The sequence below is a fragment of the Hyperolius riggenbachi genome, chromosome 8, assembly GCF_040937935.1.
Source record: "Hyperolius riggenbachi isolate aHypRig1 chromosome 8, aHypRig1.pri, whole genome shotgun sequence".
In the NCBI taxonomy this organism is placed as follows: domain Eukaryota; kingdom Metazoa; phylum Chordata; class Amphibia; order Anura; family Hyperoliidae; genus Hyperolius; species Hyperolius riggenbachi.
This window is the reverse complement of record NC_090653.1, coordinates 196,120,780-196,132,805: the sequence shown is the minus strand read 5'-3', so window position 1 is coordinate 196,132,805 and position 12,026 is coordinate 196,120,780. Positions and strand designations below refer to the sequence as shown.

Genomic DNA, 12,026 nt, shown 5'->3' with positions numbered 1-12,026 from the left:
GTTAATGGCCGAAGATTAACGCAAATCGTCCAACTGAGAACGGGCCCATAGGTTATTATTGCACTAGCGCTTAATAATAAATTTAAAAAGCGCTAGCGCTTGAGCGTTTTGACGAAATCGCCGGCAAAACACTCTAGTATGAATCGGGCCTTACTGACATTGCTGTCCTTCCAAATTCTAAATACAGTTTTAATGGATTTTGCATTTGGTGAAATACATAAGCTAGTTCTGGCAAAATTATTCAGTTTTAATAAAAAACTTTGGTTCATAAATATTTGGTTCAGGATACAAATATTTAATTCCTGCATATGTGGTGGAACATTTGTGTTTTTTACACAAGTATGGCTTGAAATCTAAGGTATACATAAAACAATGAAAGTAAATTCAAAATGTGTGATGTGCATTCAAACCATTCATGATTACAGATGCATATTGCTGAACTCCCATCTATTCCTTTTCCAAATATGTTTGAGGTATTTCTTGTGTAAACTGAAGTGTTTTCTCTTATTCAACTAGTAAGCATAAAAATCTTAAACACTAATTATATATTATACATGTATTTTCTTTACAATGAAAAAAACTTACAGTAATTGAAAATGTTAAATACTGAGTGACCCTTAGCAAAATTTAAAAATAAACAATCTTCATATGGATTAAGCCATCTTAATTTTGTTGGGGTCTTGAGAATGAGCGGGATTTCCTTCAAGTTTTTTTTTCTCATGATTGTCCTCTTCTGGCTGTCGTGTAACAAGCAAGCGACAAGTGAGCAGAATGCCAAAAACCAGAGCATGTGCATATCGTTTTAGTGGGTCGCCAACAAGCTGGTGGAAGAAAAGGACAATAAGGACTAGAAGAAGAAGGATAAAGTTGGCTACATCTCTTGGACGTCCTGGCACCAAAGTGAGAACAATTCCACAAGCAAGCTCCAAGGATCCAATGGTCTTCCGCATAATGACTGAAGACATTCCAATTTTCTTAAGGCCTGGGAGAGCTTTCATATAACTTTTGTATGCACGTCTCTAGAGAAAAAATGAATATACAATTTAGCTATCATGGATCTGAATACATTTTTTAAACTGAAGGCTTTAACACATTTTTCCTGTGGAACTTTGAAATTAATTTTCTAAAAAAAAACTGCATGTTAATACTAATCTCCTTAACCTCCCTGCCGTTATAGAAAATTGCTGCGCACGGCAGGGAGGGTGTTTTTTGGCATTATTTTTTTTTTTTAGCATGTAGCTAGCCTAGCGCTAGCTACATGCTTCCCCCCTCCCTGCGGCGTCCCCCCGAATGCGCCGATCGCCGCCGGCGCATATACCCATCCGGAAATCCCGTTCTGAACGGGATTTCCAGGAGGGCTTCCCCCGTCGCCATGGCGACGGGCGCGATGACGTCACCGACGTCGTGACGTCAGAGGGAGTCCCGAACCACCCCTCGACGCTGCCTGGCACTGATTGGCCAGGCAGCGCACGGGTCTCGGGGGGGCACCCTCTGATGCAGCGGGTTGCGGCGAATCGGCGCGGAGCGGCGGCGATCGTAAGTAACACGCAGCTAGCAAAGTGCTAGCTGCGTGTAACAAAAAAAAATTATGCAAATCGGCCCAGCAGGGCCTGAGGAATCCTCCGCGGCAGGTTACCCCGAGCTGAGCTCGGGATAACCGGCAGGGAGGTTAACTTAAGTGGCAAATTTGGGGACAATAGCTTGTAAAGGAGTTTTGTTATTAACCACAGAAGTTATCGTTATTGTTTTCAATGGAAAAACGGAAGACAGCACTCACAACAGAGCAATTCCGATTTTCACGTTCTTACTAAGTACTGCCAAATTCTGACATGAAAATCAAAACTCTGAACTGTTCCAATTCCAAGAACTTATTTATTATTATTTATTTATTGTATTTATAAAGCGCCAACATATTACGCAACTTATCCCTATGGATACCTATTATTCTAATACACATGGCTATCTGGGGGCATATGCCTGCTTCATTATATTTTCTGGGCAACACTTGGCTTATTAATTCTCTTATTTGGGGACATGTTGTTACATAAAGAAGAACTTTACTGCATACAAATTAATGAGCAGAATTGCTTATTTTTACAATATTTATTTATAAATACCAGTAAGTTAGTTAATGTTTGCCATTATAATATAATCCACTTGTAGTGAACCTCAAGGGAATGGGAAAAGTGGTTTGCTATAGCAGACGTTTACTATATATCAGCGCCACGGAAGATTCTGAAATATATAAATCATTAATAATAATATATCAGAAATTGTCAGAATCGAGCAGTATACTATAGTACTGTATCTTAGTTCAGTCAATAATTGGAAGTTCCAAAATGCAATATGAAGGGATTGTCATGCAACAGCTTTCTCAGGAAGCACAGGTCTCACCAGTTAATGTACAGTAGATACAGGGCTCTATTCACAAACGGCAGTTCGGTAAAATCAATTTGTTCAGTAAAATACCTCATTCGGTATTTTCCAAATTCACAAACATGCCTCAATTCATTAAGCCCTGCTCGGTAAGAGTCACTTACCAGCGTGTAGCAGTGCAGCGGGCAGGCAGGGAGCTACATGTATCACTCTGAGGTTTTCTGTCCTGTGCATTCCAGTCATCCCTTTAGATGTGCTGCAGCTACCAGGGTGAACTCTTCTGCATGCCATAATACAATTTTTCATATCTAAAGGGATGCAAAGAAGCCCCCCCAAAAGTCACCTCCCTCTGCTCTGATACAGTGAAAGTCCTGCCCGATACTCCTTTGCTTCAAATAGCTGAGAAGCAGGGCTGTGTGGTTCTACCTTTTGGCTGCCTGGCTCTTCCCAAAGGCTGTCTGTCAAGAGACAGCATGGAGAGAGCAAGTTACAGATGCTGCGAGCTGGATAAAAATACAGAACATGTTTGCTGGTAAACTGAATGCTTTGTGAATTGCAAGTTCTTGACATTTCTTTACCTCACTAGTTGGTGACTCTAATTTTTAGTGGTGTAATAGGTTTAGTGAATTGTAATGTGTGAAGGTGATTGGTAAAATCAGCTGTTTTCAGCATTACCGAATGCGGTAATGCTTTGTGAATAGACCCCACAGTACTGAAAATGTGCTCCTCTGTCCACATTTCTGTGCAGGCTGGATGGTACTGTAGCATTGCAGCCATGCACAAACAAGTCACTGATGACAGGTAATTCTCTCAGTAATCAGACAGTAGATGGCAAGCAGACAGGCTGCCCACCAACCATGGCTCATGGGCCTCTGTCTGACGTATGACGCATGTGCCTGCTCACTTTCCACTATAGCCAGAAACAGAATACTGCAGGGGGCAAAAAAAAAAAGAAGTTTACTTTAACAGAAGTTTCATTATATCAGGGATTACTATACCAGGTGTTACTCCCATATACTTAAAATGGTGCTTGACCAGGATCTTAGTTTACTATACCCAAATGTTTATTAGATCATAGTTTACTTGTGATGGATTGCGGACAAACCCGCAGCAACATGCGTCTGGTTTGTCTGGACCTAGTAGTGCACACAGATGGAGAGCTACGCACGCGCGCCGCAAGACAGGCTCTTTATGCCAATAGGAGAAGGGTCAGCTGATCGAGGCGGTCAGCTGATCCCAGCTCAGCAGGTGATTGGTTGACGGGAGCTGGGCGGCGCTGTGGAGCGCCTTGCTATATATATCTCTTGCTGTTCAGTTGCTAGTTGTCTGGCGTTGCGAATACCTATGTGTTAGCACTCAGACCTTAGTCAGATCCTTCAGTGTGGTGGAACCAGGCGGACCTGGGAATCCACACTTAGCCAGTTCACTGTATTATTATCTGTGTTATTCTCTAGCATAGTTCCAGGGTGTTGAGACCACGGACCTCACACCCCAGACTAGGAATACTGTATATCATCTGTGTTATTCCTTAGACCAGTTCCAGGGTGTAAAGACCACGGACCTCACACCCCAGACTAGGAATACTGTATATCATCTGTGTTATTCCTTAGACCAGTTCCTAGGTGTGGGACCACGGACCTCACACTCTAGACTAGGCATTATTGGATATCTGTTTATGAATTGTAGCTCTCCTGACTTCTCTTCTGCTTTCTGATTCGGTACCTTCACACATCTGATCTACTGTTGCCAACCCTGCCTGTCCCTGGTTACCGAATCAGTCTCCTGTCTCTTCACTTTATCTGCCTGTGTGTTGCCGACCCGGCCTGCCCGACCTTTCTGGCTGTCACCCACCCGTTGGGTGCTCAGTCCTCCTGCAGGGGTCTCCTGCTCCTCAGAGGGGGCCTTGCTGCAAAACCAGTCAGGGACTCCCCCTCCGGGAGCCCTTGACTGAGTCTTTCTCTACTTATTGGACCACCTGCTACCCCGGTGGTCCAATTCCTACTGTTACACCAAACACTTACACGCTTCAGGTGTCTAGAGGTTAGTTATACTTGGATTATTGGCGATTCTGCAGATCCTCAATAATCAGGTATATCTGTATTCTTGGGGATACTGCAGATCGCCAAGAATCAGATTCTCTCTGGTTGCTGACACCAATCGTTACATTACTATAATGAGATTATACTGTAGTACCTAAGTTCTCAACGTGTGGTATGCGTACTCCATGGGGTACTTTTGATGTTTCCAGGGGGTACACGGGCTTGATATACTTAGCCAAGAATAACTAATTTAGAGTTTTAGAAAATGATTAGTCGCTCGCTCCCGCCGCCTCTCTGCATGTGTGTGGACGCCGCTGCCGTTAACCGTCGGGACACCGCGATCTGTGATTGGGGAAGAGGACCGAGCGGTCCTATACCCAATCGCAATGCCTGGAATGAATGGACGTGACCCCGACCAGTGGCCATGTCCATTCACAAAACAGGAAACAGTCATAGTTAAGTAAAATGTATTAAAAAAAAAAAAAAGGAACACTTCCAATAAAACAGGAGAGTGTTCACTACCGCCATCTAGTGGCCAAAAAGTAAAATCACACATACAGGCACATACATACGCATACACTTAATACATATTAATAAAATAAATAACACTTCCAAAGCCCCCCCTCCCCCCCCCCCTGCCTCAGCTTTTTAAATCTATAGTTTATGTGGGAATATTACTATTACTTTACTACATAGGGGCTTGTAATTTTGGACCAGACAAAAAAAACAACAAAAAAAACAGAAAAATAACACCTATATTTACAAATAATATATTGTCGCCATACATTGTGATAGGGACATCATTTTTAAACAGTTGAATAATTGGGACAACTGGGCAAATAGAATGTGTGGGTTTTATCCACAGGAGAACGTTTTATTTTAAAACTATAATGGCTGAAAACTGAGAATTACAATGCAGGATAAAAAAAAATTATTTGCAAAATGTACTATTATTATTATTATTTATTGTATTTCTAAAGCGCCAACATCTTACGCAGCGCTGCACAATAGATAAATGGGTTAACATACAGGTAGAACATTTGGAAACTCACAACAAAACAAGATCATGCAAATGATTTGATAACAATACAGTGTCATAGGTCAAAATAGAGACTGTTCGAGTCTACAAGAGGGGTGGTTGCGAGTAAGATTGCATAATCAAGCTGGATACGTTAGGGAGGAGGGCCCTGCCGGAGGCTTACAATCTAAAGGGTGGGGTGGAGACAATAGGTGCGTCTTTTAAGAGGGGGTCTAACAGAACATATTATGGTGCTGGTGTAGGGGGGTATGCGAGCGTGAAGAGGTGAGTCTTGAGAGCTTGTTTGAAGGAATTAAAGGTGGGGGCGAGTCTGACGGCTGGTGGGAGAGAGTTCCAGAGAGTAGGGGCGGCCCTGGTGAAATTCCTGCAATCGTGCGTGTGACTGAGTTATGCGTGGTGCGACTAGGCGCAGGTCATTGGAGGATCGGAGGGGGCGGGCTGGTATGTGCCTGTGGACCAGATCAGAGATGTAGGTTGGGCAGGTCTTGTGCACTGATTTGTAGGCAAAGCACAGGATTTTGAAATTGATCCTAAAGCTAATGGGGAGCCAGTGTAGTGCTTTACAGAGCGGAGTTGTAGAGGCGCTGCGGTGAGAAGTGAGAATGTATCAGTCTGGCTGCCGCATTCATTACCAATTTAAGTGGGTCAGTAAGGTTAGATGGGAGGCCAGATAAAAGAGAATTGCAGTAGTCTAGGCGGGAGATGACAAGGGCGTGGATAAGGAGTTTAGTGGTGTCAGGGGACAGGTAGGAGCGGATCTTGGAGATGTTGCGGAGGTGGAAGTTGCAGGATCTGGCAATACCTTGGATGTGGGCGGACTACCCACAGAAAGCCTAATTGATGGTGAAAAAAAAACAATGTATAGATAATTTTGTTGTGATAAGTAGTAATAAAGTTATTGGTGAATAAAAGGGAGGAGCAATGACAGGTGAAAATTGCTCTTGTCCATTAGGGTAAAACCCCCTATGGGGTGAAGTGGTTAAACAACACCAAATTAGTATTTAAATTAGTATTAGTATTTCAATTAGTAATTAAAGCAATAGTAAATGCTTGGAAACTGTTTAGAACCAATTATCATGTACTATGATAAATATACATTTGTCAAGAGGTACTTGTGATAATGTTTACTATGCTAGGGGGTACTTGGTGAGTACAGGGTTTTAAAAGGGCTACATACCAATAAAACATTGAGAAAAACTGCTGTAGTAAAATCTTACCTCACCGTGATTTGCATTCTTACATTTTACAAAGATCAGCTTCACACTGCAAATTGGCAGTGCAGTGCGCTGCACCCACTGCACTGCCAAAAACAGACCTTCGGGGATTACCACGTTATCCCCATCTGGCATCGGCCAAGAAGTGACACTCACTTCCTGTTGGGCAATCGATGATGTGCACAGAAGCGTATTGTTAAATTACACTTTCAAGCACGCGCAATGCTGAAAACTGCAGTGGGTTTTTTAAATACTCTTGCATCGCCACAGACTTCCAAGATTTCCGGTCCAACACAGATCGCCGGTATCATAGGTATAGAAGCGCGTTAGATAGGGTACTTCCGTTGCAGCGTACCGCTACATGGGAAGTGTGATTTCCCCCTTAGACTTAGGCTGCAGTGGGGTGAGGTAAATGTAAGCCTCTCTAACAGTGCGACGTTAAAGTTGCACGTTATAAAACATAACGCAAAGTAACGCACGGCAATGCAAAGTCTGTGCGACATTCACAGTGCACACGTTGCGTTAGTGTGTAACGTGTAGCGTTATTAGAAAGTGCTGCATGCTGTGCGTTTAGCAATGAATCAGCTGTATTACTTGTGTTGCACATGCTCAGTAATGTTTTTTCTTTTTTAAAATGTTCCGCATGCGCTGTTTTCTTTCCATCCATTTTTTATAACGTGCGACTTTAACGTCGCACTGTGAAACTGTAAATGCGTTGCGTTAGGGCCGCGCTGTGCCACCTTAACGTTGCATCAAACGCAACGTCCTACTGTGAAAGTAGCATTACTGAAGAGAAAGTTGCCATAACCGTTTTATTTATTACCGGCCCCATCCACTTCATAAATATCCTCTTTTATTTTTAAAGGGTGAGGCCTCATTCACACTATACATTCACATCAGTGCATAGACTGCACAGTCTGATGTTCAGACTAGATGCACTGCACAGCAGTGTAATGCTTTATTGCACTGCTGCATGCATTTTTCGGCAAAGCACAACGCTGACCCATGCACTGTAATGAATGGGATCAGCAGCACAATGCACGGCAGCACAGATGGCATGCAGTCACGCATATTGCTCTCCGATCACACAGCCCTCTGCATTTGCAAGTGTGAACAAGGCCTAAAAGACATGGAACAGCTGTTCTTTCTCAAGCTTGTTAGTATTGTATTGCATCACATCTATCAGCTATGTATGCATTACACTGATAGAGGTGATGTGTTTGTAAGGCCGGATCCACACTGTAAGTGCTTTTGTGAGCACTTGAGTTTGATTAGCGCTTGCTGAGCGCATATTAAAAAAAAAAAAAAAAACACTCCCATTCACTTTCATTAAAATCGCGGCAAGAATCACTTACAAATCATCACGATCGCGTACGTTTTTTACGTTTTTTCACAGCTATTTTTACCGTGATTTTAATGAAAGTGAACGGGAGCGATTTTTTAACAAGCACTCAGCAAGCGCTAATCAAGCACAATCGCTAACAAAAGCACTTATAGTGTGGATCCAGCCTAAGGCCCGGTTCACACTTGCGTTTTGATGAAATACTTACCGGTGGCACAGGTCCGTTCCGGTTCAGTCCGTTCTGAGAACATCCGTTCGCCATCAGGAGGCCATCAGGATCCGGTCAGGTCACGTTCAGTTTTCATCCGGATCTTCTTCCGTTCTTCATGCGTCTTGGATTCGTTTCCATTTTCAAAGAGGGGCCTGGAAGGTCTGGAAAAGCGCTGGAGTCCTTCTTGGGGAGAGCCTGCTTTGTGGACATCATCCTCCTCGTCCCACGGGGCCCTGCGTCTGGATGGTCGGGTCCTTCCGTCCTTCGCTGTGTTCTGGGGTGGCTGTGGAGAGGCTGGGGGCTGTCCGGCGCTAGGTACATCCACATGGTCGCCTGCACCATAGAGAACCCCACAGGTAGGACGTCCGGCTTTCACCCGAAAGTGTGTTGTGCACTTCTGTTTCCCCTCAGTTGCTGTTGTGCTGGATTTCTTGTCCGGTTCCAGTCCGGCGGCGATGGACGGAGGACTGGTCCGGAAAATTGGAGCATGTTGGAAAATTCCGGACCGCATCTGGAGGAACGGACGAGTGCGCACGGGTCCATTGATTAACAATGGACCCTTAATCGTCCGTTCCATTTGCGGACTTTGCCAATGTGAACTGGGCCTAAGGGTTAGTTAGCCCAGTGCACACCAAAAACCACTAGCAGATCTGCAAAACGCTAGAAGTTTTTGAAGCAGATTTCAGAGCGATTCTAGGCATGTTTAGAGACGTTTTCTAAACATGCCTAGAGTTTTTTGGAGCGTTTTTGTGTAGCAGATTACAAATATTGTTACAGTAAAGCTGTTACTGAACAGCTTCTGTAACAAAAACGCCTGGAAAACCGCCCTGATCTAGCATTTTTCAGAGCAGTTTTCCACTTTCCTATACTTAACATTGAGGCAGAAACGTCTCAGAAATCGAAAAAAATGCTGCAGCCCCCGAGTTTGCGTTTGTGGAAAAAACGAACCTCTCTGCTCTCATCGGCAGAAGCATATTCCAGCTGGTCGCCAGGATTGGCTGGCTGGGGGGAGGGAGGGATTTTAGAAAAATAAATAGATAAATAGCAAAATTTATTACAGAAAAATAATGTAAATATTTGTCATAAAAAAATAAACATTGTGTGTGTGTGTGTGTGTGTGTGTGTGGGGGGGGGGGGGAATCAGACCCCACCAACAGGAAGCTCTGTTGGTGAGGAATCACTTGTGTGCTGAGTTGTGCGACCCTGCAGCTATGCCTTAAAGCTGCAGTGGTCAATTAAGTAAAAAATGGCCTGGTCTTTGGGGGGGTTTAACACTGCGGTCCTCAAGAGGTTAAACAAGCTCTTGTACACCTCAAGGTGAAAAATAACTAAACTTTATGAATCAAGCAACAGATCGGGAAAGCAGCACATCACGTAATCTGCACGTTGCGTCGCATACAGTGGAGCCTACAGTGAGTTAAATGTATGCTCTACTGTAATCGTTATCATGCGCGTTTTGTGGTAACGCACTTCATGCATTGTGTTACCATGCCACATTCCGCTGTACCACAACGCACCCACCACACAGTGTACATCGCATAGGTGGTGCATTGCAGCGTGGCAAGCTGCATTACAAAGCGGCTGCTATGACGCGCCGCAACACCCCACTGTGAATGCATCCTAGGAAATTCTAAAAATTATTGCCCCAGAAACTCCTTAGAAAGGCAAGCCTACTAAGACAAAGTAAAAACAAACGCTTTAGACTGACATAATTGTACCTGTAAGGGTTCTTCTTATTATTATTATCATCATTCTCATTATTAATCATTCTTCATACATCTAGCAATTCAGAAGACAGGGAGAAACATAAGTAACATAGGTTTCAAATTATAAAACTGCATGGACAAGAACAAATTATGACACAGGAGAAAAAGGCCAATCCAGCAGCAATAGTGTTAAGGTGATGCATATAAAATGTATTGCATATTATAGTGTAAGCTCTTAAGGGCAGCACTCTGTCTAGTATTTATTATTATTGCTGAACATGCTTTACTACATGATCTTTCATTCTCAGACACATTTATGCATATGTGTGATTCACACAACCTACCGGTAATTTCTGTTTTAGCACTACAGAGGTTGATTTATAAAAAATAATAATAATGTGACAATTATTGACAAGGTTCTTTTTCAAAATACAACAATACCCTTCATAATTTTTCTGTTTCTACTCATTTAGTTCACATTTTGTAGCTTTTTCACACATCTATTGCTTCTTACCATCTCGTTGTATGCATCCTTACTGAGCCTGGGGGTCAGTTTAATTGTTCCCATGAAAATGAAAAAAATACCAAGAGCCATTGAAAGGGAAATGATGGTTATTGTGCGAGGAGAAGCCATGGAGATGCTGCAAGCCTTCTCCTATTGACTGTTCAAGCTTAGTAAATGTCAGCTGTTGTCAGTAGACTGCCTCTGTAATGACAAGGCTGCGCCTGCGCCAGATGAATACTCTGGAATCTACATGGTCCTAAAGGCTTCAACCTCACATTGCATTATTTCCCCATAGTTGATCAGTTAAGCTGAATTACCAGTTTGCTAAAATTTTATTAGCAATACATAAATGTCTAAAATTGCCTAGAATCTGTATCTATGAAATTAGTATGCTGTAACAGTGAGACTTGAACTGCTGAATGCACTATGTTAATTTCCCCAAAATTAATAAACTAGTGAATAAAACTAAATCAAAGTTAGGTTAAAACGTTCACATGTGTGGTTAATTCATCCATTTTAATAACATTTTGAATTGCTAGGAAATACATTTTATGTATTAGTGTATGTATATTTATTTGGTGTTGCAAGGGAAGGAATTTGAATATAAGGGAAATGTATATAAACTTAAATATGAAAAGAAGGAAAATACATATATAGTGTAAATGTGTGTATTTTGATGAGAGACTGTTGTATTTGTAAAGTGGAAGAACAGCAGGAGGATGCACACTGCTTAAATCTGTCAGGTAAATCTAAAGGTGCCCATACACTTCACTGTGATCGAATCTGCTGTGAAATCGATACGCAAACGCTGACCAATTGACCGATTTCCCTCTGATCCCGTGGATCTAACCACGTGGGAAATTTCGCTCAATCGCCGTCAGGTCGGGAGTTTGATGATAGCGGCGTTCGAATGTCTGACGATCGGCGCTAGCGGCAATACATTAACTTTTTCTGCCGGCGTGTGGCCCCGCGGTCGCTTCTCCACGCTGGGCTCCGGCTGGCTTCACTTAATTCCTGTCTGGGGAAGTTTAAACAGTAGAGCGCCCTCTACTGTTTAAACTTCCCCCGACAGGAGGTAAAGTGAAGCCGGAACCCAGAGCGGAAAAGAGACAGCGGAGACCAGGGGACTCGCTCCAGCCAGATCAGGTAATGTATGTTGGGGGCGGCAGCTCCACAGATTGTGAATTGATTTCATAGTGAAATCGATTCAAAATCTGTTTGCAGTGTAGGCAGCCAATGGATCCCTCTGTGATCAGATTAGATCACAGAAGGATCTATCTGCTGGTCGATCTGGTGGCATTCAACCAGTGTATGGCTGCCTTAACAGAAAATTGTATAGTGTGTACCTAGCATAAGATGCTGTATAGTATAAGCTCTGTAGGTACGAAACATGACTGGTGTCATAAAATATATTTTACAAGTAATGTCATTTTATTTCAGATCTTGAGACAGATTTATAAAGTTGCTGTATGTAGATTTTGTAAATAATGAAAAGTGAAATTACACAAATCCACAGCGCTAAATAATAAAGGTAATCAAACCTTTAATTTATATCAGAGGCTGTATACAAAGCATATAAAACTAATCCTAAACC

General features: G+C 42.8%; 1 protein-coding gene across 1 annotated transcript; it reads right to left on the bottom strand.

Moving 5' to 3' along the window:
- Window positions 1-280: 280 nt before the first annotated feature.
- On the bottom strand, window positions 281-10,629 carry TMEM35A (transmembrane protein 35A). The gene is made up of 2 exons (XM_068249703.1): window positions 10,442-10,629; window positions 281-1,019 (listed from the first exon to the last, which is right to left on the bottom strand). Exons 1-2 carry the CDS (start codon window positions 10,559-10,561, stop codon window positions 654-656), a joined length of 486 nt encoding a protein of 161 aa, XP_068105804.1. The 5' UTR covers window positions 10,562-10,629; the 3' UTR covers window positions 281-653.
- Window positions 10,630-12,026: the final 1,397 nt, after the last annotated feature.

Coding starts and splice junctions, on each gene's coding strand:
- TMEM35A (XM_068249703.1), bottom strand. CDS start 10,561: ATGGCTTCTCCTCGCACAATAACCATCATTTCCCTTTCAATGGCTCTT. Junction 1,020..10,441: donor AGGATGCATACAACGAGATG/GTAAGAAGCAAT, acceptor TTTTTTCTCTAG/AGACGTGCATACAAAAGTTA.